Raw genomic sequence first — 26640 nt, forward strand, 5'->3', positions numbered from 1 at the left:
GAAGAAGAGAAAGAAGAGGAAGATGAAGAAGATGAAGAAGAGGAAGAAGAGGAGGAGGAGGAGGAGGAGGAAGAAGAGGAAGAAGAGAAAGAAGAGAAAGAAGAAGAGAAAGAAAATGAAAAAGAAGAAGAAGAGAAAGAAGAGGAAGAAGAAGAAGAGGAGGAAGAAAGGGAGGAGAAAGAGGAGGAGGAGGAGGAGGAGGAAGAGCCCGGGGTGTGCCTGACGCTCCTGCCCGGTCACATGGAGGGGAAGGAGCCGCCACAGGAACCGGAGCCGAGCGCGGGCGCAGCACCGGAGGTACCTCGGGGAGACCTGGGGAAAACCCCCAAAAACCCCCCAAAAATCCCCAAAAAAATCCCAAAAAATCCCTCTGGGTTGGGGAGGGGTCGCGCCACATCCTCAGGGGGGTGGGAACTGGGGGAGGGGAGGGTGTCCCCAAAAAAATATTTTGTCACCTCCCCAAATAGGATGTGGGGCACCCCCCCCTTTTTTTTCTCTTCCCCCGCGCGGTTTTGGGGCGCTGGGGACACTTTTGGGGGGGGGAGGTGACAAAAAGGTGCCACCTGGGGGGGTTTGGGGAGGACAGGGGGGTCCTGAGGGGTCCCCGAGGGGTGACAAAGGTGACAAAGGTGACAAAGGGGGGGTCGGGGGGGTGGAGGAGGGGAGGGATGGGATGGGATGGGGGGGGGAGGGGAAGGACGGAAACGCCTCCGGTCCCGCCTGAGCCCCGGGCGGGACACCTGTCAGTCTGTCCGTCTGTCCGTCTGTCAGCCTGTCCGTCTGTCCGTCTGTCACTCTGTCAGTCTGTCCGTCTGTCAGGCTGTCCGTCTGTCCCCTCGGCAGCCTGTCCATCTGTCCCTCTGTCACTCTGTCCCCCTGTCCCCCTGTCCCCTTGTCCCTCTGTCCCCCTGCCCTCCTGTCCCCCCTCCCTCTGGCAGTCTGTCTGTCCCTCTGTCCCCTCGGCTGTCTGTCCCCCTGTCCCCTTGTCCCCCTGTCCCTCATCCCCCTGTCCCCTTGTCCCCTTGTCCCCCTGTCCCTCATCCCCCTGTCCCCTTGTCCCCTTGTCCCCCTGTCCCTCATCCCCCTGTCCCTCTGTCCCCTTGTCACTCTGTCCCTCATCATCCTGTCGCCCTGTCCCCCTGTCCGTCTGTCTCCCTGTCCTTCTATTCCTCTGTCCCCCATCCCCCTGGCAGTCTGTCTGTCCCCCTGTCCCCTGTCCCGCTGTCCGTCTGTCCCTCTGTCAGCCTGTCCTCCTGTCACTCTGTCCCCCTGTCCCTCTGTCCCCCTGTCCCTCCCCAAATTACTCTCCCCATCCCACCGCCCCCAAACTCAACTCCCCCCATCCCCACAACCCCAAATTCAACCCCCAAAAATGCCTCCCCCAACTCACAACCCCCAAATCCAGCCCATGGACCCCCCCAAACTCCATTTCCCCCATTCCACTGCCCCAAAATCCACCTCCTGAACCCCCCAAAACTCAACCCCTTCCACCCCACCAATCCCAAATCCACCCCCTGGACCCCCCGAATTACTCTCCTCATCCCACTGCCCCCAAATCCAGCCCTGGACCCCCCAAACTCAACTCCACTCACCCTCTAACCCCAAATCCAACCCATGGACCCCCCAAATTCAACTTCCCCCAGCCCCTAACCCCAAATCCAACCCCAAATTCAACTCCCCCCAGCCCCTAACCCTAAATCCAACCCCCAAAATCCCTCCCCATCAACCTCCAAAATTATTTCCCCACCCCACAAACCCCCAAATCCACCCTGAAACCCCCAAACTCAAATCCCCCCACCCCACAACTCCAAATCCATCCTCTGAACCCCCCAAATTCAACTTCACTCACCCTCTCACCCCAAATCCAACCCCCAAAATTACTCCCCCAACCCCACAAACCCCCCAGATCCACCCCCTGAACCCCCCAAATTCAACTTCACTCACCTTCTAACCCCAAATCCAACCCCCAAAATGCTTCCCCCCATCCCCACAATCCCAAATCCAACCCCTGGACCCCCAAAAACTCAACCTTCCCACCCCCTAACCCCAAATCCACCCCCTGAACCCCCCAAAATCCCTCCCCACAACACCCAAAATGACTCTCCCACCCCATAAACCCCAAATCCAACCCCTGAACTCCCCAAAATCCCTCCAAAATCCCCCAAATTCCTCCCACAACCCCCAAAATCCCTCCCCAACCCCACAACCCCCCCCAAATCCACCCTAAACCCCCCAAATTCAACTCCCCCCACCCCACGACCCCCAAATCCACCCCCTGAACCCCCCAAAATCCCTCCCACAACCCCCAAAATCCCTCCCCAACCCCACAAACCCCCCAAATCCACCCTAAACCCCCCAAAAACCCCTCATTTCCCCTCCTCTTCTCCCCACAGATGGAACCCGACCCCCCTCCTCCCCCCACCGAGCCCCCCGCCCTGTTAAAAACCTACAAATGGCTCACGGCGACCCCCGGAGGGGGAGGGGACCCCGAAAAGGGTGGGGGGTCCCCTGGGAGCCGTCGCTGGGCTCGTCTGCAGGGCTGGAAACGCTCCCACAGCCACCCCGAGAGCGAGGGGGACACGGGAGGGGACAGGAGTGTCCCCAAGGCCACCACCAGGCGCTCCCTGTTCCAGAGGGCCTTTTCTGCCCCTTCCAAAGCACCCAAAGGGGACACCAAAGCACCCAAGGGTGGCCTAGGGGACACCAAAGCACCCAAGGGTGGCCTAGGGGACACCAAAGCACCCAAGGGTGGCCCAGGGGACACCAGAGAGAGGGGACAGGAGGGGACAAGGCCACCCCCCCTGCAGAGGTACCTGCGGTCAGTGGGGAGGAGGAGAGGACAAGGAGATGGAGGAGCCAGAATGGAGGTCGGGGAGAAGGAGGGAGCAGGTGAGGAATTGGGGGGTTTTGGGGGGTTTGGGGGGGTTTGGGGTGGGGTGATGGGGTTTTGGGGTGATTGTGGAGTAGGGTGATGGGTTTTTGAGGTGTTTATGGGGTGGGATGTGGATTTTGGGTGAAGGGTGATGGGTTTTGGGGTGGTTTTGGGTGGGGGGTGATGGATTTTGGGGTGTTTATAGGGTGAGGTGATGGATTTTGGGTGGGGGGTGACGGATTTTGGGGTGATTTGGGGGTGATTATGGGGTGGGGGATGATGGATTTTAGGGTGGGGTGGATTTTGGGGTGGGGGATGATGGATTTTGGGTGGAGGGTGATGGGTTTTGGGGTGGTTTTGGGGTATTTTTGGGATGAGGGTGGTGGATTTTAGGGTGATTATGGGGTGGGGGATGATGGATTTTAGGGCGGGGTGGATTTTGGGGTGGGGGATGATGGATTTTGGGTGGAGGATTTTGGGGGGTTTTGGGGTGGGGGGTGATGGATTTTAGGGTGATTATGGGGAGGGAGGTGAATTTGGGGTGTTTTGGGTGGAGAGTGATGGATTTGGGGAGAAGGAGGGGGCAGGTGAGGAATTGGGGTTTTGGGGTTTTGGGGTGGGTTTGGGGTGGTTTTTGGGGTGGTTTTGGGTGGGGGTGATAGATTGTGGGGTGGGTTGGGGTAGTTTTGGGGTGGATTTGGGTGGTTTTGGGTGGGTTTGGGGTGGTTTTGGGAGGAGGTGGTGGATTTTTTGGGTATTTGTGGGCTGGGGTGATGGATTTTTGGGTGGTTTTGGGTGGGGGGCAATGGATTTTGGGATATTATTGGGGTGGGATTTGGATTTTGGGTGGAAGGTGACGGATTTTGGGGTGATTTGGGGATGATTATGGGGTGGGAGTGGTGGATTTTTGGGGTCTTTATGGGGTGGATGTTGGATTTTTGGGGTGTTTATGGGGTGGAGTGAAGATTTGAGGTGGGGGTGATGGATTTTTGGGTGGTTTTGGGTGGGGGGTGATGGATTTTGGGGTGTTTATAGGGTGAGGTGATGGATTTTGGGTGGGGGGTGACGGATTTTGGGGTGATTTGGGGGTGATTATGGGGTGGGGGTGTGGATTTTGGGATGCTGACTTTTTGGGATGCCAAATTTTAGAATTCTGAATTTTGGGGGTGTTGAATTTTGAGGATTCTGAATTTTGAGGTCCTGAATTTTGGGATCCTGAATTTTGGAGGATGCTGAATTTTGGGGTCCTGATTTTTTTGGGATACCGAATTTTAGAATTCTGAATTTTGGGGGTGTTGAATTTTGGGGTCCTAAATTTTGGGGCATGCTGAATTTTTGGGGAATGCCAAATTTTAGGATTCTGAATTTTGGGCTCCTGATTTTTATGGGATACCGAATTTTAGGATTCTGAATTTTGGAGGATTCTGAATTTTTGGGAGATGCCAAATTTTTGGGGTCCTGATTTTTTTGGGGGGCCCTAAATTTTGTGCTGCTGATGTCTGTGAGCTGCTGCCCTGTCCCCTGATGTCCCCTGATGTCCCCTGATGTCCCCTGGTGTCCCCAATCCCGGTGGCACCGGGCCAGGGACCCGCCCGAACCGGCTCTGTCACCTCCAGTGCCACCCACGGGGCCACCCGGGCCTGTCCCCACACGTGTGTGACCTGTCACTGTCACCTGGCCACGCCCAACGCCAGGGCCACCCACGGGATGGGCGTGGCTTGTCATTGTCACACGGCCACGCCCACCACTGGGGACAACACATGGACATGTGTCCCCTGGTGTCACCTCACCCTTGGTGGCACCTCCATGGCCGTGTGTCCCCTGGTGTCACCTCACCCTTGGTGTCACCTCCATGGCCATTTGTCCCCTGGTGTCACCTCACCCTTGGTGTCACCTCACCCTTGGTGGCACCTCCATGGTCATTTGTCCCCTGGTGTCACCTCCCTCATGGTGGCACCTCCATGGTCATTTGTCCCTTGGTGTCACCTCCCTCATGGTGGCACCTCCAAGGCCATTTGTCCCCTGGTGTCACCTCCCTCATGGTGTCACCTCCATGGTCATTTGTCCCTTGGTGTCACCTCCCTCATGGTGGCACCTCCATGGCCATTTGTCCCCTGGTGTCACCTCACCCTTGGTGGCACCTCCATGGTCATTTGTCCCTTGGTGTCACCTCACCCTTGGTGTCACCTCCATGTGTCCCCTGGTGTCACCACCCCCCCTGTGGGTGACAGGGACACTTTGTTCACCCACCCCCTGTCCTGTCCTGTCCTGTCCTGTCCTGTCCCCTCAGGGCCACCCTTGGGGACGTCCCCGCTGTCACCCGATGCCACCGTGTGGGACGTGTCCCAGTTCTCGCTGGTGGACGGTCACCTGGTGCCGCTGGGCCGGGACGACGAGGTCGGTGGGGACAGCGGGAGTGTCACCTGGGGTGGCATTTGGTGTCCCCTGGGGGGTGGCAGGGTGACACTTGGTGTCCCCAGGGGATGTCACCTCCTGTGCCTGCAGTGTCCCCTGGGGGTGGCACTTGGTGTCCCTTGAGGGGTGGCAGAGTGTCCCTGTGCTGTCCCCAGGGGGGTGGCACTTGGTGTCCCCAGGAGGTGACAGGGTGTCCCCTTGGTGTCCCCAGGGGGTGTCACCTCCTGTCCCTGCAGTGTCCCCTGGGGGTGGCACTTGCTGTCCCCTGGGGGTGGCAGGGTGTCCCCACAGTGTCCCCTGGGGGTGGCAGGATGTCCCCGGGGGGGTGGCAGGGTGTCCCCGTGGTGTCCCCAGGGGGTGTCACCTCCTGTCCCTGCAGTGTCCCCTGAGGGTGGCACTTGGTGTCCCCAGGGGGATGGCAGGGTGTCCCCAGGGGGGTGGCGGGTTGTCACCTCCTGTCCCCCTGTCCCCGCTGTCCCCAGGGGAGTGGCAGGGTGTCCCCAGGGGTGTCCCCGAGGTGTCCCCAGGTGGCTGGCGGGTTGTCACCTCCTGTCCCCCCTGTCCCCGTGTCCCCAGGGGTGTCCCCACAGTGTCCCCAGGTGGCTGGCGGGTTGTCACCTCCTGTCCCCCCTGTCCCCACTGTCCCCAGGGGTGTCCCCGCAGTGTCCCCGGGTGTCTGGCAGGATGTCACCCCCTGTCCCCCTGTCCCCGTGTCCCCAGGGTCCGTGGCGCAGCAGGGCCCGCGCTGGCAGTGCCACCTCCGAGGGTGTCACCAGGAGCCCCGAGAATGAGGCCCCGGCCCCGAGCTCCCAGTTCGGGAATGTCAAGGTGGGACAGCCCTGTCACCTGTCACCATTGTCACCTGTCATTGTCACCTGTCATTGTCATTGTCACCTGGCCCTGCCCTCTGTCACTGTCCCCTCTCCCTGTCCCTGTCCTTGTCCCTTGCCTTGTCCCCTGTCCCCGTCCCCTCCTCGCCACCCTGTGGGTGACATGGAGCTGTCCCTGTCCTTGTCCCCATCCCTGTCCCCATCCCTGTCCCCTCCCCGTCTTTGTCCCCTGTCGCTGTCCCATCCCTGTCCCTGTCATTGTCCCCTCTCCCTGTCCCTGTCCCCATCCCCTGTCCCCATCCTTGTCCCTTCCCCTGTCCCTCTCCCTGTCCCTGTCCCCTCCCCATCTTTGTCCCCTGTACTTGTCCCTGTCCCCTCCCTGTCCCTGTCCCCATCCCTGTCCTTGTCCCATCCCTGTCCCTGTCCCCATGTCCCCATGTCCCCATGTCCCTGTCCCCTCCCCATCTTTGTCCCCTGTCCCTGTCCCTGTCTCATCCCTGTCCCTGTCCCCATCCCTGTCCCCATGTCCCCTGTCCCTGTCCCCATGTCCCCATGTCCCCATGTCCCCATGTCCCCATGTCCCTGTCCCTGTCCCCATGTCCCCATGTCCCCATGTCCCTGTCCCTGTCCCCATGTCCCCATGTCCCCATGTCCCTGTCCCTGTCCCCAGGGGCTGCTCTGGAAGAGGCTCCTCCGGGACAGGAAAAGTCGTGGTGGCACCAAAAGTGACTCGGTGGTGACAGTCCCCGAGGGTGACAGGTAGGGGACACGGCTGGGGGGGTGGCAGTGACATTGCTGTCCCTGTTGGTGGCCCTGGTGACACTGCTGTCCCCTCAGGGTCCCCATTCATGGCCCTGGTGACACTGCTGTCCCCGTTTGGTGGCCCTGGTGACACTGCTGTCCCCTCAGGGTCCCCATTCATGGCCCTGGTGACACTGCTGTCCCCTCAGGGTCCCTTTTGGTGGCCCTGGTGACACTGCTGTCCCCATTTGGTGGCCCTGGTGACACTGCTGTCCCCATTCATGGCCCTGGTGACACTGCTGTCCCCTCAGGGTCCCCATTCATGGCCCTGGTGACACTGCTGTCCCCTCAGGGTCCCTTTTGGTGGCCCTGGTGACACTGCTGTCCCCGTTTGGTGGCCCTGGTGACACTGCTGTCCCCTCAGGGTCCCCATTCATGGCCCTGGTGACACTGCTGTCCCCGTTTGGTGGCCCTAGTGACACTGCTGTCCCGTCAGGGTCCCCGTTTGGTGGCCCTGGTGACACTGCTGTCCCCTCAGGGTCCCCATTCATGGCCCTGGTGACACCGCTGTCCCCGTTTGGTGGCCCTAGTGACACTGCTGTCCCGTCAGGGTCCCCGTTTGGTGGCCCTGGTGACACTGCTGTCCCCTCAGGGTCCCCGTTTGGTGGCCCTGGTGACACTGCTGTCCCCTCAGGGTCCCCGTTTGGTGGCCCTGGTGACACTGCTGTCCCCATTCATGGCCCTGGTGACACTGCTGTCCCCTCAGGGTCCCCAGCCGCAGCGGGTCCCGCGAGTCCCTGGTGTCACCCCCCGAGCTGGACCTGACAGGGGACAGTGTCATCGTCCGGCCCGTGCACGGCAGCGTCGTGGGGGAGAGGTTCTGCTTCCAGGTGTGGCCACTGTCCCTGTCACCTCCATGTCCCCTCAGTGTCCCCTCGATGTCCCTGTCACCCTTGGTGTCCCCTCGGTGTCTCCTCAGTGTCCCTGTCACCCTCTGTGTCCCCTCAGTGTCCCTGTCACCCTCTGTGTCCCCTCGGTGTCTCCTCGGTGTCCCCTCAGTGTCCCTGTCACCCTCAGTGTCCCCTCAGTGTCCCTGTCACCCTCTGTGTCCCCTCGGTGTCCCCTCAGTGTCCCTGTCACCCTCCGTGTCCCCTCCGTATCCCCATCACCCTTGGTGTCCCCTCAGTGTCCCCTGGCTGTCCCCGTCACCCTCAGTGTCCCCTGTCTGTCCCCTGTCTGTCCCCGTCACCCTCAGTGTCCCCTGTCTGTCCCCTGTCTGTCCCTGTCACCGTCTGTCCCCTCAGGTGATCACGGCCCAGGGCAGTCGCTCCTTTGGCTGCTCCTCCCTGGCCGAGCGCGACCGATGGATCGAGGAGCTGCGCCGGACGGCCCAGCCCGACAAGGTGAGAGCCCGGGGACACCTGGGGACACCTGGGGACACCTGGGGACACCTGGCGACACTCTGGGGACACCTGGGGACACCCCGGGGCTGGACAGCCCAGCCTGACACCCTGGGGACACCTGGGACACCTGGGGACACCCTGGGACACCCTGGGGACACCCTGGGGACACCCCGGGCTGGACAGCCCAGCCCGACACCCTGGGGACACCTGGGGACACCTGGGGACACTCTGGGGACACTTGGGGACACCTGGGGACACCCTGGGGACACCTGGGGGACACCTGGGGACACCTGGGGACACTCTGGGGACACTTGGGGACACCTGGGGACACCCTGGGACACCTGGGGACACCTGGGGACACCTCGGAGCTGGACAGCCCAGCCCACCCCTTGTCCCCTTGTCCTCATCACCCCTTTGTCCCCTTTTGTCCCCCACCCCCCCAGGACAACTGCGAGCGCCTGGAGCTGTCCCTGTCCCTTTGGGTCTACGAGGGCCGCCACCTCCCGGCGCGGCGCCGCCTCCGCTGCCACCTCCAGCTGGACGGCGCCGTCTTCGCCCGCACCTCCGCCAAACCCTCCGGCGCCGACGGCCAACTCTTCTGGGGAGAGCTCTTCCAGTTGGCCGCGCTGCCCCCGGCCCAAGCCCTCACCGTGGCCTTGTGCCGCGATGACCACTCCGGCCACCCTCTGGCCACCGTCACCATCCCTCTGGCCGAGCTGGCGGCGGCCCGGCAGCCCCTGGAGCGTTGGTACCCCTTGAGCGGCGCTGGCGGCGGCGGCGGCGGCGAGCGGGCGCCGGCGGTGAGGCTGCGCGGGCGGTACCGGCAGGTGAAGGTGTTGCCCATCGTGAGGTACAAGGAGTTGGCCGAGTTCATCACCTTCCACTACCGGGAGCTGTGCGGGCGCCTGGAGCCGGCCATCGCCGCGCGGCACAAGGAGGAGCTGGCCGGGGCGTTGGTGCGGGTGCTGCAGAGCACCGGCAAGGCCAAGGTGGGGTGGGTGAGGGTGGGGTGGGTTGGATTGGATGGGTTGGGCTGGGTTGAGTTTGGATGGGTTGAGTTTGGTTGGGTTGGGTTGGGTTAGGTTAGGTTGGGTTGGGTTAGGTTGGGTTGGATTAGGTTGGGTTGGGTTTGGATGAGTTGGGTTTGGATGAGTTGACTCCATTGGATTGGGGTCCAACTCCCATTGGGAGTTGGGTTGGGTTGGGCTGGGTTGGGTTTGGATGGGATGAGTTGGATGAGTCGGGTTGGGATTGGTGGGATTGGTTGGGATGGGGTGGATGGGTTGGGTTGGGTTGGGATTGGTGGGATGGATGAGTTGGGTGGGTTGGGTTGGGTTGAGTTTGGATGAGTTGAGTTGAGTTGAGTTGAGTTGAGTTGAGTTGGGTTGGGTTGAAATGTGTTGGATTGAGTTGGGTTGGGTTGGTTTGGGTTGGATTGAGTTGGGATTGATGGGTTGGGTTGGGATTGGTGGGATGGATGAGTTGGGTTGGGCTGGGTTGAGTTTGGATGGGATGAGTTGGATGAGTCGGGTTGGGATTGGTGGGATTGGTTGGGATTGGTGGGATGGATGAGTTGAGTTGAGTTGGGTTGGGTTGGGTTGAAATGTGTTGGGTTGGGTTGGATTGGGTTGGGTTGGGTTGGGATTGATGGGATTGGTTGGGATTGTTGGGATGGATGAGTTGGTTGGGTTGGGTTGGGTTGAATTGGGTTGGACTGGGTTTGGATGAGTTGAGTTGAGTTGGGTTGGGTTGAGTTGAGTTGGATTGAGTAGAGTTGGGTTGGGTTGGGTTGGGTTGGGTTGGGTTGCGTTGAGTTGGGTTGGGTTGAGTAGAGTTGGATTGGGTTGAGTTGGGTTGGGTTGGGTTGGGTTGGGTTGGGTTGGGTTGGGTTGGGTTGGGTTGAGTTGAGTTGGGTTGGGTTGAGTTGGGTTGCGTTGAGTTGGGTTGGGTTGAGTAGAGTTGGATTGGGTTGAGTTGGGTTGGGTTGGGTTGGGTTGGGTTGGGTTGGGTTGAGTTGAGTTGGGTTGAGTAGAGTTGGGTTGAGTTGGGTTGGGTTGGGTTGGGTTGAGTTGAGTTGGGTTGGGTTGAGTTGAGTTGGGTTGGGTTGAGTTGAGTTGGGTTGGGTTGGGTTGGGACAGGACTCTACCCATGAAAAACACATCTCAGGAGAGCACCAGTCCATCCAGCGTGGCTCAACTTGGTCATTTTGGGGCCACCGAGCCCTTTGTGGCCACCCAACCCTTCCCCACCTGTCCCCGCAGTCCTTCCTGACCGACCTGGGCGTGGCCGAGCTTGACCGCTTCGATGACCACGAGGCCTTGATCTTCCGCGAGAACACCTTGGCCACCAAGGCCATCGACGAGTACATGAAGCTGGTGGGGGCCAAGTACCTGCAGGACACGCTGGGTACACGCAGGGGACACCGGGGACGCGCAGGGGACACGGGGACATCCCAGGGGGTGGCAGGGGGCAGGACACCTCGGGTGGGACCGGGCAAGGGGGGTGTGGGACACCCCTGACCACCCACAGGGACGTGGTGGTGACCCCTCTGTCCCCTCACGGGCTGTCCCTGTCCCCAGGGGAGGTGGCAGTGACCCCTCTGTCCCCTCACGGGCTGTCCCTGTCCCCAGGGGAGTGGCAGTGACCCCTCTGTCCCCTCACGGGCTGTCCCTGTCCCCAGGGGAGGTGGCAGTGACCCCTTTGTCCCCAGGGGAGGTGGCAGTGACCCTTTGGTCCCCTGACGGGCCGTCCCTGTCCCCAGGGGAGGTGGCAGTGACCCCTCTGTCCACTCACAAGCCATCCCTGTCCCCAGGGGAGGTGGCAGTGACCCCTTTGTCCCCAGGGGAGGTGGCAGTGACCACTGTCCCCTCACAAGCCATCCCTGTCCCCAGGGGAGGTGGCAGTGACCCCTCTGTCCCCTCACAAGCCGTCCCTGTCCCCAGGGGAGGTGGTGGCCCGGCTCTGCAGCTCCGAGGAGAGCTCCGAGGTGGACCCCAGCAGGTGCTCGGGGCTGGAGCTGGCGGAGCACCGGCAGCACCTGCGCCAGGTGTGCCAGGAGACCCTGCGGCGCATCACCAACGGCTCCGAGTGAGGGACACACCCAGGGGACACCCGGGGGACACACCCAGGGGACACCTGGGGACACCGGGGGTGGCACCGGGGACAGGAGAACCTGGACGTGGGATGGGATCGGGGACAGGATGGGGTTGGGGACTGTCACCATCGTGGGGTGGGGGCACCAGGGTGGACTTGGGGACAAGTTGGGGACAAACATGGGGACAGGGAAGGGGGACAGACATGGGGGTGGGCACCACAAAGGACCTGGGGACAAGTTTGGGGACAGGGAGCCTGGGACAGGTTTGGGGACAGGGATGGGGATGGACACGAAGATGGACCTGGGGACAGGTTTGGGGACAGAGATGGGAGACAGTGATGAGAATGGACCCCAGGATGGACCTGAGGACAAGTTTGGGGACAGGGATGGGAATGGACCCAGGGACAGGTTTGGGGACAAGGATGAGAATGGACCTGGGGAGGAGTTTGGGGACAGAAATGGGGGACAGGGATGGACATCAGGATGGACCTGGGGACAAGTTTGGGGACAGAAATGGGGGACAGGGATGGGGATGGACATCAGGATGGACCTGGGGACAACTCTGGGGACAGAAATGGAATCGGCAACAACCACATCCTGCCAACCCAAAACCCCCATGGACACCAACACCCCACACATCCCACAGTGCCACCACCCCGTCCCCTTGTCCCCACCCTCACCATGTCCCCCATCCCAGGTCATTCCCGGCCGAGCTGGGCCAGGTGTTCGCGGCGTGGCGCGACGAGTGCGCGGCGCGGGGCAAGGCGGCCATCGGCCAGCGCCTGGTGTCGGCCTCGCTCTTCCTGAGGTTCCTGTGCCCGGCCATCATGTCCCCAAGCCTCTTCGGCCTCGTCCACGAGTACCCCGGCGAGGACACCGCCCGCACCCTCACGCTGGTGGCCAAGGTCATCCAGAACTTGGCCAACTTCACCACGTAGGTGGCTCGGCACAGGCGTGGGGACGTCCTGGTTGTGGTGTGGGGAGAGAAGGTGTGGGGAAGATGGTTGTCACCAAGGTTGGGTTGTCCTCAAGGTTGGGTTGTCCTCAAGGTTGGGTTGTCCCCAGGTTTGGGTTGTCCCCAAGGTTGGGTTGTCCCCAAGGTTTGGTTGTCCCCAAGTTTGGATTGTCCCCAAGGTTGGGTTGTCCCCATGGTTGGGTTGTCCCCAAGTTTGGATTGTCCCCAGGTTTGAGTTGTCCCCAAGCTTGGGTTGTCCCCAAGTTTGGGTTGTCCTCAAGGTTGGGTTGTCCCCATGGTTGGGTTGTCCCCAAGGTTGGGTTGTCCCCAAAGTTGGGTTGTCCCCATGGTTGGGTTGTCCTCAAGGTTGGGTTGTCCTCAAGGTTGGGTTGTCCCCATGGTTGGGTTGTCCTCAAGGTTGGGTTGTCCCCAAGGTTGGGTTGTCCCCATGGTTGGGTTGTCCTCAAGGTTGGGTTGTCCCCAAAGTTGGGTTGTCCTCAGGTTTGGGTCATCTCCTGGTTTGGGTTGTCCCCAAGCTTGGATTGTCCCCAACAGGTCATGGGGCAGTTTGGGTTGTCCCCAGTGCACCATGGGACAGTTGGGTTGTCCCCAGGTTTGGGTTGTCCCCAACAGGCCATGGGGCAATTGGGTTGTCCCCAGGGTGCCAGGGGACAGTTGGGTTGGATGGTCCCCACTCCTGAACGTGGCCTGTGACCGTGACCATGGTGGTGACCCATGTGACCATGGTGGTGGCCCATGTGACCATGTCAGTGACCCCTTGACCATGACGATGACCCCAACCATGACAATGACCCACAACCGTGTGAAGTGTCCCCAGACCATGCTGGTGACCCCAGACCATGACAATGACCCATGACCACAGTGGTCACCTGTGACCGTGATGATGACCCCTGACCGTGTCAGTGACTCCAGATCACAGTGGTGACCCCTTGACCACAACAATGACACCTGACCATGTCAGTGACCCCAGACCATGCTGGCGACCCCAGCCCATGCTGTTGATCTCTTGACCATGATGATGACCATGACAATGACCCATGACCCTAGTGGTCACCTGTGACCATGACAATGACCCCTGACCATGCCAGTGACCCCAGACCACACCGGTGACCCCAGACCCCAGTGACCAATGACCCCTGACCCCAGGTTCGGCGAGAAGGAGCCCTACATGACCTTCATGAACGACTTCCTGGAGCAGCACTGGGCCACCATGTCCGAGTTCCTGGTGGCCGTGGCCACGCCCGAGGCCAGCGCACACATGGCCACCTACGACGGCTTCGTGGACCTGGCCCTGGAGCTGGCCACGCTCCACCTGCTGCTCTGTGACATCTTCTCCGGCCTCGACCAGGTGCCACCACCCCTCTCTGTCCCCAAAACCTCCTTCCTTGTCCCCAATAATGTCCCCGTGGTGTCAGGGGCCACCAGGGCCACCCGTGATGTCCCCGTGGTGTTGGGGGCCACCAGGGCCACCCGTGATGTCCCCGTGGTGTCGGGGGCCACCAGGGCCACCTGTGATGTCCCCGTGGTGTCGGGGGCCACCCTGATGTCCCCGTGGTGTCGGGGGCCACCCTGATGTCCCCATGGTGTCCTCGCAGGCCACCCAGGAGGAGCTGGAGCCGCTGCCCACCATCCTCAGGGCCATCAGGGAGGGGACACCTGTCCCCGTGTCCGTCCGCCTCAGCTCGGCCGCCAGGAGGAGGTACCGGGGGACAATGGGGACAATGGGGACAATGGGGACAGTGAGGACATTTGGGGACAATGGGGATGCATGGGGACAAGGGGGATGTGTGGGGACAATGGGGACATCTGAGGACAACAGGGACATCTGAGGACAAGGGGGACAATGGGGACAGTGGGGACAAGGAGGTCATGTGGGGACACCCCCTCGGAGCCCCCCAAACCCACCTTTGTCCCCTTTGTCCCCACAGCCCCTCAGACCCCCCAAACCCACTTTTGTCCCCTTTGTCCCCACAGCCCCTCAGACCCCCCAAACCCACTTTTGTCCCCTTTGTCCCCTTTGTCCCCATTGTCCCCACAGCCCCTCGGAGCCCCCCAAACCCACCATTGTCCCCATTGTCCCCACAGCCCCTCGGAGCCCCCCAAGCCCGGCTTCGTCCCCCCCCGTGACCTGGCCAAGCACAGCCCCCTGATCAAGAGCCAGTCCCTGACCAGCGTCCGGCGCCTCCGCGGCCCCGAGGAGGGGACAGTGACAGGGACAGGGACAGACCCCGAGCCATCCCCCGAGCCCACCCCGGTCACGGCCCCGGTGCCGACCCGGCGTCGCCGGAACGTCCAGCGCACCCAGAGTGTCCCTGCCCAGGCCAAGGCCACCCGGTGTCCGGCCAAGCCGGACGGTGCCGGACACGGCGAGGCCGAGGTGACACCCGAGGGTGGCACGGGGTCACCTGTGTCCGGTGATGGACAGGTGAGTGCTGGTGGTCACTGGGGTGTTGGGGGTTTGAGGGGTTTGGGGACATTAATGGGGGGCTGGGGACATTAATGGGGGTTTGGTGACATTAATGGGGGTGTGGTGACATTAACTGGGGTGTGGTGACATTAATGAGGTTCTGGTGACATTAATGGGCGTTCTGGTGGCACTAACTGGGGTGTAGTGACATTAACCGGTGCCCCAGTGACAGTGTTGTGGTGACAATACCGGTGACACTAATGGCTGTCACAGCGTCACGGTGACATTAACGTGACAATCCCGGTGACACTGATGGCTGTCGTGGTGACAATCCCGGTGACACTGACGCCTGTTACAATGTCACAATGACAATCCCGGTGACACTGACGCCTGTCACGGTGACAATCCCGGTGACACTGACGCCTGTCACGTTGTCCCGGTGACAGTCCCGGTGACACTGACGCCTGTCCCGGTGACAATCCCGGTGACACTGACGCCTGTCACGTTGTCCCGGTGACAGTCCCGGTGACACTGACGCCTGTCACTGTGTCACAATGACAATCCCGGTGACACTGACGCCTGTCACGTTGTCTCGGTGACAATCCCGGTGACACTGACGCCTGTCACAATGTCACAATGACACTCCCGGTGACACTGAGGCCTGTCCCGGTGACAATCCCGATGACACTGACACCTGTCACAATGTCACAATGACAATCCCGGTGACACTGACGCCTGTCACGGTGACAATCCCAGTGACACTGACGCCTGTCACGTTGTCCCGGTGACACTCCCGGTGACACTGAGGCCTGTCCCCGTGTCCCAGCCCCGGGGGAAGCTGCTGCGCTCGTCGGCGTCGCTGCCGCGCAAATCCACCGTGCCCTGGCAGCGCCTGGCCGAGGACTCGGGGGCGCCGGGGGAGCTCTACGCGCTGCGGCCGCTCGAGAAGGTAACCCCGGGTGTGTCCCGGTGTCCCCAGTGTCCCCAGGTGTCCCCTGGTGTCCCCCGGTGTCCCCAGTGTCCCCAGTGTCCCCAATGTCCCCAATGTCCCCAGTCTCCCACTGTCCCCAGTGTCCCCAGTGTCCCCAATGTCCCCAGTGTGTCCCCAGTATCCCCGGTGTCCCCAGTGTCCCCGGTGTCCCCAGTGTCCCCACTGTCCCCAATGTCCCCTGTGACCCCAATGTCCCCAATGTCCCCACTGTCCCCAATGTCCCCAGTATCCCCAGTGTCCCCAGTGTCCCCAATGTCCCCAGTGTCCCCAGTGTCCCCAATGTCCCCAGTATCCCCAGTGTCCCCAGTGTCCCCAATGTCCCCAATGTCCCCGGTGTCCCCAATGTCCCCAATGTCCCCAGTGTCCCCAATGTCCCCAGTGTCCCCACTGTCCCCAGTGTCCCCAATGTCCCCGGTGTCCCCAATGTCCCCAGTGTCCTCGGTGTCCCCGGTGTCCCCAGTGTCCCCGGTGTCCCCAGTGTCCCTGTTGTGGTGTCCCCAGCACGGGCGGCTGCTGGAGTGTCTCCGGGAGGAGCTGGCCGAGCTCCGGGAGCGCCTGGAACGGGCCGAGGCTCGGGCGGCTCGGGCCGAGGAGCAGCACCGGGAGCGCCTGGAGAGGATCCGGGGCCAGCTGGACGAGGGGAACGCCCGAGCCGCCAACCTGGCCGCCAGGTGGGCATGGGGGACACCCAAAAATTGGGGTGGGGGGCCCTAAAATTTGGATGGGGAGCCCTAAAATTGGTGTCATGAAATAGGGGGAGATATTAAACAGAGGGGACCCCAAAATTGGAAATGAGGGAAATACCTGAGCTGCCAACCTGGCGGCCAGGTGGGCATGGGGGACACAGAAATTGGGGTGGGGGGGTCCCAAAATTTGGGGGGAAATACCTGGGGTGTCACTGAACAGGGGGGACCCCAAAATTGGAAATGAGAGAAATACCTGAGCTGCCAACCTGGCGGCCAGGTGGGGATGGGGGACACAGAAATTGGGGTGGGGGGCCCCAAAATTGGGGTGGGGGGCCTCAAAATTGGGGTAGGGAGCCCCAAAAATGGGGGGGGGGCACAAAAATTGAGGTGGGGGGCCCCAAAATTGGGGTGGGGGGCCCTAAAATTAGGAGGGAGAACCCCAAAATTGTGACACTGGGGTGTCACTGAACAGGGGGACCCAAAATAGGGGAGGAGGGAAATCCCCAACCTGGCGGCCAGGTGGGGATGGGGGCACCCAAAAATTGGGGTGGGGGGCACAGAAATTGGGGTTGGGAGACCCAAAATTGTGGGGAACACACCTGGGGTGTCACTAAACAGGGAGACCCCAAACAAGGAGTGCCCTAAACCTGTGGGTGCCCAGTTTGGGGTCCCCATCCCAGTGTCCCAAACCAGTTTGGGGTCCATATTGGGGTCCCAGCCATGTCCCCCCCCAGTTTGGTGTCCCAGTTTGGGGTCCCACTTTGGGGTCCTGTCCCATTTGAGGTGCAGTTTGGGGTCCTCCCCCCGTTTTGGGGTCCCAGTTTGGGGTCCCCTCCCCATTTTGGGGTCCCATTTTGGGGTCTCAGCCCGTTTGGGGTCCCAGTTTGGGGTCCCCTCCCCATTTGGGGTCCCAGTTTGGGGTCCCCTCCCCATTTTGGGGCGCAGTTTGGGGTCCCCTCCCCATTTGGGGTCCCAGTTTGGGGTCCCCTCCCCATTTTGGGGTCCCATTTGGGGTCTCAGCCCGTTCGGGGTCCCCCAGGCTGACAGCGGCCGAGGGCAGCCGCAGGAAGGATCTGGAGAGGCTGAAAACCAGCGAGGAGAAGGGCCAGGAACTGGTGAGACTGGGATGGGGACACCAGGGGACACCCAGGGGACACCCAGGGGACATGGGGTGACAGTGGGGACACAGGGGGGACATTGGGGGACATGGTGGGGACATGGAGGGACATGGGGGACACCGAGGGGACAGCGGGGACACTGAGGGGGCACTGAAGGGACAGCGGGGACAGAGGGGACATTGGGGACAGAGGGGACACTGAGGGAACACTGAGGGGACACCGAGGGGACTTTGGGACATTGTGGACATTGGGGACACTGAGGGGACATTGGGGGACATGGTGGGGACATGGGGGGACACCGAGGGGACAGCAGGGACACCCAGGGGACAGTGGGACACTGAGGGGACATGAGGTGGACACTGAGCGACACTGAGGAGACATTGGGGGACAGCAGGGGGACATGAGGGACACTGAGGGGACATTGGAGGGCAGAAGGGACATTGGGGACACCGAGGGGACATTGTGGGACACTGAGGGGACACTGAGGGGACATTGGGGAACAGAGGGGGACATGGAGGGGACCCTGAGGTGACATGGAGGGACATTGCGGGATACTGAGGGGACATTAAGGGACATGGGGGTGACATGGGAGGGACATTGGACCACACAGGGAGGACATTGGGAACACTGAGGGGACATTTGGGGACACTGAGGGGACATTTGGGGACATTGAGGGGACACTGAGGGGACATGGGGTGACAGTGGGGACACAGGGGGGACACTGGGGTGACACGAGGGGGACATGGGACACGGGAGGGGACATGGGGGTGACACTTAGGTGACACATAGGTGACACAGAGGTGACATGGAGGGTGACCCTGAGGTGACCCTAAGGTGACCCGGAGGTGACACAGAGGTGACACTTAGGGAACACAAGGTGACCCTGAGGTGACCTGGAGGTGACACTTAGGAGACACAGGGTGACACAGAGGTGACATGGAGGTGACAGGGGACACAGGGTGACCCCAGGTGACCCCAGGTGACCCCGGTGTCCCCATGTCCCCTCAGGAGCGGCGTCTCTCGGGGCTGGAGCAGGAGCTGCGCCGGGCTTGGGGACATCCCCGCGCTGTCCCCGTGTCCCCAAGGGGCCACCAGCTGGGTGACGACGGCCAGGCCACCAGCGTGTGACACCGCTGTCCCCAAGTGTCCCCAGGTGTCCCCAAGGGGCCACCAGCCCGGCGACGACGGCCAGGCCACCAGCGTGTGACACTGATGTCCCCAAGTGTCCCCAGGTGTCCCCAAGGGGCCACCACCAGCCGGGTGACGACAGCCAGGCCACCAGCGTGTGACACCGATGTCCCCAGGTGTCCCCAGGTGTCCTCAGGTGTCCCCGAGGTGACCCCGAGGTGACCCCGAGGTGACCCTGAGGTGTCCCCAGGTGTCCCCAGGTGTCCCCGAGGTGTGGCAGGAATAAAATAATAAAAGTTGTCATTGTCACCTGTCCTGTCATCGGTGCTGGCTCTGGTGACATTCCCAGGCCTTGGGGACACTTTGGGACATCCCCAAATGTCCCCTCAGTGTCCTCTCAGTGTCCCCAATGTCTCGTCAGTGTCCCCTCAGTGTCCTCAATGTCCCTTGATTGTCCCCAGTTGTCCCTTCAGTGTCCCTCAATGTCCCCAATGTCCCTCACTGTCCTGTCATTGTCCCAAATGTCCCCCCAATGTCCCCCAAATGTCCCCCCATGTCCCCAATGTCCCCTCAGTATCCTCTCAGTGTCCCCAATGTCCCCTCAGTGTCCCCAGTGTCCCCCAATGTCCCCAATGTCCCCTAAATGTCTCTCATTGTCCCCTCAGTGTCCTCTCATTGTCCCCTAATGTCCCTCAATGTCCCCCAACGTCCCCAGTGTCCTCTCAGTGTTCCCCCAAATGTCCCCAGTGTCCCCCAAATGTCCCCTCAGTGTCCCCCAATGTCCCATCAGTGTCCCCGCAGTGTCCCCTCAATGTCTCTCAATGTCCCCTCAGTGTCCCCAGTGTCCCCTAAACGTCCCCTAATTTTTTGGGGGGGTTGGGGACACTTTGGGAAGTGTCAATGTCCCCAAATGTCCCCAACATCCCCAAATCCCCATTAACGCTCACAGCAGGCTCACACACCATGGGTTTGCATTTGGGGTCACCCCGTTTTCGGGGTCTCACCCCGGTTTATTTGGGGGTGCCGGGTTTTTTGGGGTGCCAGAGGTGCCCTGGGTGTCCCCTAAACCCCTTCAGTGTCACTCCAGTATCCCCAGTATCCCCATTAACGCTCACACCAAGCACCAGGAATGCGATCGGATTTGGGGTCACCCCGTTTTCGGGGTCTCACCCCGGTTTATTTTGGGGTGCCGGGTTTTTTGGGGTGCCAGAGGTGCCCGGGGATGGTGAAGGCATCCCCTAAACCCACTCCATGTGTCCCCAACATCCTCAATGTCCCCAAATGTCCCCATTAACCCTCACACCAATCACCGACTGCACACACACTGAGGTTGCATTTGGGGTCACCCCGTTTTTGGGGTCTCACCCCGGTTTATTTGGGGGTGCCGGGTTTTTTGGGGTGCCAGAGGTGCCCGGGGATGGTGAAGGCGTCCACGCTGCCGCTCATGGTGCGCGCCGGGAGGCGGCAGAAGCGCCGCTGGTCCGACTGGTATTTGTACAGGGCCTCCACCATGGGCAGGGGGACGCTGCGGGGCCCCGACCCCGAGAGGCGTTTCAGGGTCGGGGGGATCCCCCCCAGAGCGTAAACGCCCCGGAACTGGCAGCCCCCGTCCCGGAATAGGATCAGGAGTTGTTGGGCTGAGCTTTGTTCCATTTCCTGAGGGGGGAAAATGGGGGTTTAGGGGGGGTTTGGGGGATTTTTGGGGTGGTTTGGGGTATTTATGGGGTGTCTATGGGGTGATTTGGGGCATTTCTGGGGTACCTGGAGTGTCTATGGGGTGGTTTGGGGCACTTATGGGATGATTTGAGGGATTTATGGGGTGATTTGGGGTTTCTATGGGGTGGTTTGGAGCACTTATGGGGCACCTGGGGTGTCTATGGGGTGATTTGGGGCATTTATGGGGTGATTTGGGGTTTCTATGGGGTGATTTGGGGCATTTATGGGGTACCTGGGGTGTCTATGGGGTGATTTGGGGCATTTATGGGGTGATTTGGGGTTTCTATGGGGTGATTTGGGGCATTTATGGGGTACCTGGGGTGTTTATGGGGTGATTTGAGGGATTTATGGGGGCAGGACGGGTGTTTATGGGGCATTTTTGGGGTGATTTGGGGTATTAATGGGGTACCTGGGGTGTCTATGGGGTGGTTTGGGGCACTTATGGGGTGATTTGGGGCATTAATGGGGTACCTGGGATGTCTATGGGGTGATTTGGGGAATTTATGGGGTGGTTTGGGGCATTTATGGGGTCCCTGTGGGGTCTGGGGGTCCCTGAGTGGGTCTGGGGGTTTTGGGGGTCGGTTTTGGGGTATTTTGGGGGTCCCGGGGGTCTCACCTGCAGCACTTTGGCCCTCAGGGGGATTTAGGATCTCTATAGGATTTTGGGCTCTCAATAGGATTTTGGGGTTTTTGGGGTCTGGGGGTCCCTGGGTGGGTTTGGGGGGTTTTGGGGGTCAGTTTTGGGGTATTTTTGGGGTCCCAGGGGTCTCACCTGCAGCACTTTGGCCCTCAGGGGGATTTATTAGGAACGTTAATAGGATTTTGGGGTTTTTGGGGTCTGGGGGTCCCTGGGTGGATCTGGGGGGTTTTGGGGGTCGGTTTTGGGGTATTTTTGGGGTCCCAGGGGTCTCACCTGCAGCACTTTGTTCTTTTGGGGTCGCTATAGAAATTTAGGATCTCTATAAAATTTTGAGGTTTTTGGGGTCCCTGTGGGGTCTGGGGGTCCCTGGGTGGGTCTGGGGGTTTTGGGGGTCGGTTTTGGGGTATTTTTGGGGTCCCGGGGGTCTCACCTGCAGCACTTTGGCCCTCAGGGGGGCGTTGGGGGTCCCGGCCAGGACACAATGGGCCAGAGCGTTCTGGATCAGCGGCCGGTTGGATCGGGCCGTGGGCTCCTTGTACAGCCTCGGGCCTGGGGGGGATTTGGGGTTAAATTTGGGGGGTTTGGGGGAAATTTGGGACATCTGGGGGGATTTGGGGGAAATTTGGGGGGTTTGGGGGAAATTTGGGACATCTGGGGGGATTTGGGGGAAATTTGGGGGAGTTTGGATGGGGTTGAAGGGAAAAAATTGGGGGAAATTTGGGGATTTGGGGGAAAAATTGGGGGAAATTTGGGGGGGTTTTGGAAGGGATTGAGGGGCAGTTTGGGGAAATTTGGGGGAAAATTTGGGGTTTTGGAGGGGATTGAGGGGAAATTTGGGGGGTTTGGGGGAAATTTGGGGGTTTTTGGAGGGGATTGAAGGAGATTTGGGGGAAATTGGGGGATTTGGGGGGAAAATTTTGGGGGTTTTGAGGAGATTTTGGGGAAATTTGGGGGAAATGGGGGAAATTTGGGGCATTTTGGGGGGATTTGGGGGGAAATTTGGGGGGGTTTTGGAGGGGATTGAGGGGAAATTTGGGGGGTTTGGGGGAATTTGGGGGAGTTTGGATGGGGTTGAAGGGAAATTTGGGGGAAATTTGAGAGAAATTTGGGGATTTGGGAGAAAAATTGGGGGAAATTTGGGGGGTTTTGGAAGGAAAAATTTGGGGTTTTGGAGGGGATTGAGGGGAAATTTGGGGGGTTTGGGGGAAATTTGGGGGTTTTTGGAGGGGATTGAAGGAGATTTGGGGGAAATTGGGGGATTTGGGGGGAAAATTTTGGGGGTTTTGAGGAGATTTGGGGGAAATGGGGGAAATTTGGGGCATTTTGGGGGGATTTGGGGGGTTTGGAGGGGATTGAGGTGAAATTTGGGGACTTTGGGGGAAATTTTGGGGTTTTGGGGGAAATTTTGGGGGTTTTGGAGGATTGAGGAGAAATTTGGGGCATTTTTGGGGGTGTTTGGGGGTTTTGGGGGAATTTGGAGGTGCCAAAAATGATTTGGGGATATTGGGGGTCCCAAAGATGATTTGGGGGGCATTTGGGGGTAATTTTTGGGATATTTTGGGTAATTTGGGGAGGGGTCTCACCCGTGTACTCGGGAGGATTTTGGGGTTATTTTGGGGATATTTTGGGTAATTTGGGGAGGGGTCTCACCCGTGTACTCGGGCCCAGGGGAGGAGGGGTTGGGGGGTTATTTTGGGATATTTTGGGTAATTTGGGGAGGGGTCTCACCCGTGTACTCAGGAGGATTTTGGGGTTATTTTGGGATATTTTGGGGATATTTTGGGTAATTTGGGGAGGGGTCTCACCCGTGTACTCGGGCCCAGGGGAGGAAGGGTTGGAGTCGTTGTCCCACTCCCGGCCGGTAGGGGGCGCTCTGCTGGGAGACCCCGGCCCCGAGGGGGACCCGGCCCGGCTGGGGGGGGACAAAAGGGGAGTCAGAGACCCCTCCCCAAATCCCAAAATTCCCACCTAAAATCCAAAAATTCCCCCCCACCCAAGAGCTCCAAATTCCCCCAAAAATTCCCACCTAAACCCCCAAAATTCCTCCCCGAATTCCCTCCCTGGATCCCAAATTTCTCCCCCAGACCCTCAAATTCCCCCTCTGACTCCCCCAGACCCCAAATTTCTCCCCCCAGACCCCAAATTCCGCCCCCAGACCCCAAATTTCCCCTCCAGACCCCAAATTTCCCCCCCCAGACCCCGAATTCCCTCCCCAGACCCCAAATTCCCCCTCCAGACCCCAAATCCCCCCCCCCGACCCCAAATTCCTCCCCCAGACCCCAAATTCCCTCCCTGGATCCCAAATTTCCCCCAAGACCCCCCAAATTCCCCCTTTGACTCCCCCAGACCCCAAATTCCTCCCCAGACCCCAAATTCCCCCTCCTGGACCCCAAATTCCACCCCCAGACCCCAAATTCCTCCCCAGACCCCAAATTCCACCCCCAGACCCCAAATTCCTCCCCAGACCCCAAATTCCACCCCCAGACCCCAAATTCCTCCCCAGACCCCAAATTCCCCCTCCCGGACCCCAAATTCTCTCTCCAGACCCCAAATTCCTCCCCCAGACCCCAAATTCCCTCCCTGGATCCCAAATTTCCCCCAAGACCCCCCAATTTCCCCCTTTGACTCCCCCAGACCCCAAATTCCTCCCCCAGACCCCAAATTTCCTCCCCCAGATCCCAAATTTCCCCTCCAGACCCCAAATTTCCCCTTCAGACCCCAAATTTGCCCCCCAGACCCCAAAATCCCCCTTTGACTCCCCCAGACCCCAAATTCCTCCCCAGACCCCAAATTTGCTCCCCCAGACCCCAAATTTCCTCCCCCAGACCCCAAATTCCTCCCCCCAAATTCCCCCCAAGACCCTCCCAATTCCCCCTCTGACTCCCCCAGACCCCAAATTCTGCCCCAGACCCCAAATTTGCTCCCCCAGACCCCAAATTTTTCCCCCCCTCACCTGTTGCCGCGCCCCCCGCCCGGCTCGGCCACGCTGGACAGGGACAGCGAGCTCTGGGAATAGACCTTGGACAGGCGGGACCCTGGGGGGGTTAAAGGGGTGAGACCCCTCCCCAAATTACCTGAGACCCCCCAGACCCTCCCCAAAATCCCCTGAGACCCCCCAAACCCAGGGACCCCTCCCCAAAATCCCCCCAAAGCCAAGGACAGAGCTCTGGGAATAGACCTTGGACAGGCGGGACCCTGGGGGGGAGAAAACGGGCTGAGACCCCTCCCCAAATTACCTGAGACCCCCGAGACCCCTCCCCAAATTACCTGAGACCCCCCAGACTCTCCCCAAATCACAGAGATCCCCCCAAAATCCAGAAATCCCCCCAAAATCCAGAGACCCTCCCAAAATCCAGAGACCCCTCCCCAAAATCTGGGATTCCCTCCCCAAAGCCAAGGACAGAGCTCAGGGAATAAACTCTCCCTCAAGACCCCAGACCCATTTTAAAGGGTCTCCAGCCCCCATCCCAGGACCCCAGACCCATTTTTAGGGGTCCCCACCCTCCCCCCGAAGCCCCCAACCCCATTTCCGTACCCAGCAGCCCCTTGGGGGTGTCTCCACTCCCTCCCCAAGACCCCAGCCTCATTTTTAGGGGTCCCCACCCTCTCCCCCAAGCCCCCAGCCCCATTTCCGTACCCAGCAGCCCCTTGGGGGGGTCCCCACCCTCCCCCCAAAGCCCCCAGACCCATTTCCATACCCAGAAGCCCCTTGGGGCTGTCTCCAGCCCCCTTTTCCAAGACCCCAGACCCATTTTTGGAGGTCCCCACCCTCCCCCCCAAGCCCCCAGCCCCATTTCCGTACCCAGCAGCCCCTTGGGGGGGCTCCTCCCCAGGGCCGAGTCGTCGCAGCAGCGGGGGCGGGGTCTCCCCGAGCCCCCTCCCCTATTTTGGGCGTGTCCCCGGGCGGATTTTGGGGCGGGGGTCCCTCGGGGGGGTCTCAGGACTTTCTCCAGCTCCTCCATCAGTTTCAGCTGCTGCCGCCGCTCGTACTCCAGGCGGGTGAACTCCCCCCGCCGCGACCCCCCCCCAAATTCCTCCTCCGGGGGGGGCCTGGGGGGCGCCGGGGGCGGGGGGGGCTGGGGGGGCTCCGAGAGGGGTCTTTGGGGGGGGAAAATAAAGGATCAGGACCCCTCCCCAAAATTATCCCGGGGGGAGGTTGAGAAGACCCCTCCTCACATTTTGGACCCTCCCATTTTTAAGAGCCCCCTCCCCAAATTTTGGACTTCCTCCACTTTTAGGATCCCCCTCCCCAAATTTTGGACCCTCCCATTTTTAGGATCCCCCTCCTCACATTTTGAACCCTTCCATTTTTAAGAGCCCCCTCTCCAAATTTTGAACCTCCCAAAATTTTAGAATCCCCCTCCCCAAATTTATAGGAGCCCCCTCTCCAAATTTTGGACCCCCTCATTTTTAGGAGCCCCCTCCCCAAATTTTGGACTTCCTCCACTTTTAGGAGCCCCCTCCCCAAATTTTGGACTTCCTCCACTTTTAGGAGCCCCCTCCCCAAATTTTGGACTCCCCTATTTTTAGGAGCCCCCTCCCCAAATTTCGGAACCCCCTCCCCAAATTTTGAAATCCCTTCCATTTTTAGAAACCCCCTCCCATATTTTGGACCTCCCACCCCCTCCCCCTATTTTTAGGATTCCCCTCCCCAAATTTTGGACCCTCCCATTTTTAAGAGCCCCCTCCCCAGATTTTGGACCCTCCTCAAATTTTAGAATCCCCCTCCCCAAATTTTGAAATCTCTTCCATTTTTATGGGCCCCTCCCCAAATTTTGGACCCTCCCATTTTTGGAGTCCCCTCCCCAAATTTTGACACCCCCCCCCCCCCATTTTAGGAGCCCCCTCCCCAAATTTTGACCCCTCCCCATTTTAGGAGCCCCCTCCCCAAATTTTGACCCCTCCCCATTTTAGGAGCCCCCTCCCCAAATTTTGACACCCCCCTCCATTTTTGGAACCCCCTCCCCAAATTTTGGACCCCCTCATTTTTAGGAGCCCCCTCCCCAAATTTTGGACCCCCTCATTTTTAGGGATCCCCTCCCCAAATTTTGCCCCCCCCCGACCTGTCCGGGGGCTGTTCCTGCCCCGCCCCCCAGAGGCGGCGCTGTCGCAGGGGGGGAGGGGCGCGGCGGGGCGGGGCCGGGTCGGTGTCATCGAGCTGCGACAGGGACAGGGGACATGGGGACAGGGGACATGGGGACAGCCCCCAGTGTCCCCATGGTGTCACCCCAGTGCCACCACCCCAGTGCCACCACCCCCAGTGTCCCCATGGTGCCACCACCCTCAATGTCACCGGTGTCACCACCCCAGTGCCACCACCCCCAGTGTCCCCATGGTGCCACCACTGCCACCACCCCAGTGCCACCACCCCCAATGTCCCCATGGTGTCACCAGTGCCACCACCCCAGTGTCACCATCCCCAATGTCCCCATGGTGTCACCAGTGCCACCACCCCAGTGTCACCATCCCTGTGCCACCACCCCCAGTGTCATCGTGGTGTCACCACTGCCACCACCTCAATGCCACCATCCCTGTGCCATCTCCTCCAGTGTCCCCATGGTGTCACCATCTCTGTGCCACCCCTTCCAGTGTCCCCACGGTGCCACCACCCCCAGTGTCCCCA

At 60.5% G+C, this 26640-nt stretch overlaps 2 protein-coding genes across 2 annotated transcripts in view; one reads left to right on the top strand and one right to left on the bottom strand.

Moving 5' to 3' along the window:
• Nucleotides 1–240: 240 nt before the first annotated feature.
• RASAL3 (RAS protein activator like 3) lies at nt 241–18740 on the top strand (the record flags this gene model as incomplete). Its single annotated transcript, XM_083881953.1, has 18 exons — nt 241–297; nt 2394–2889; nt 5163–5269; nt 6008–6115; nt 6788–6876; nt 7625–7748; nt 8163–8261; nt 8705–9250; nt 10523–10667; nt 11204–11348; nt 12053–12289; nt 13478–13679; nt 13927–14030; nt 14417–14756; nt 15565–15687; nt 16231–16400; nt 17455–17530; nt 18687–18740. The coding sequence occupies 18 exons, from the start codon at nt 241–243 to the stop codon at nt 18738–18740; spliced, it is 3222 nt and encodes a 1073-aa protein (XP_083738079.1).
• A 1245-nt stretch (nt 18741–19985) lies between these two features.
• CAMSAP3 (calmodulin regulated spectrin associated protein family member 3) overlaps nt 19986–26640 on the bottom strand; it is a gene marked incomplete at its 5' end in the record, with an annotated part of 52278 nt that continues 45623 nt past the window's right edge. The window contains 8 exon segments of the mRNA XM_083881954.1: nt 19986–20317; nt 21448–21566; nt 22668–22698; nt 22701–22929; nt 23971–24052; nt 24820–25066; nt 25309–25318; nt 26081–26175. Of these exon segments, the coding sequence (XP_083738080.1) occupies nt 20033–20317; nt 21448–21566; nt 22668–22698; nt 22701–22929; nt 23971–24052; nt 24820–25066; nt 25309–25318; nt 26081–26175 (1098 nt within the window). The 3' untranslated portion in view covers nt 19986–20032.

Source organism: Zosterops lateralis, assembly GCF_965231275.1.
Source record: "Zosterops lateralis genome assembly, chromosome: 36".
Lineage (NCBI taxonomy): Eukaryota > Metazoa > Chordata > Aves > Passeriformes > Zosteropidae > Zosterops > Zosterops lateralis.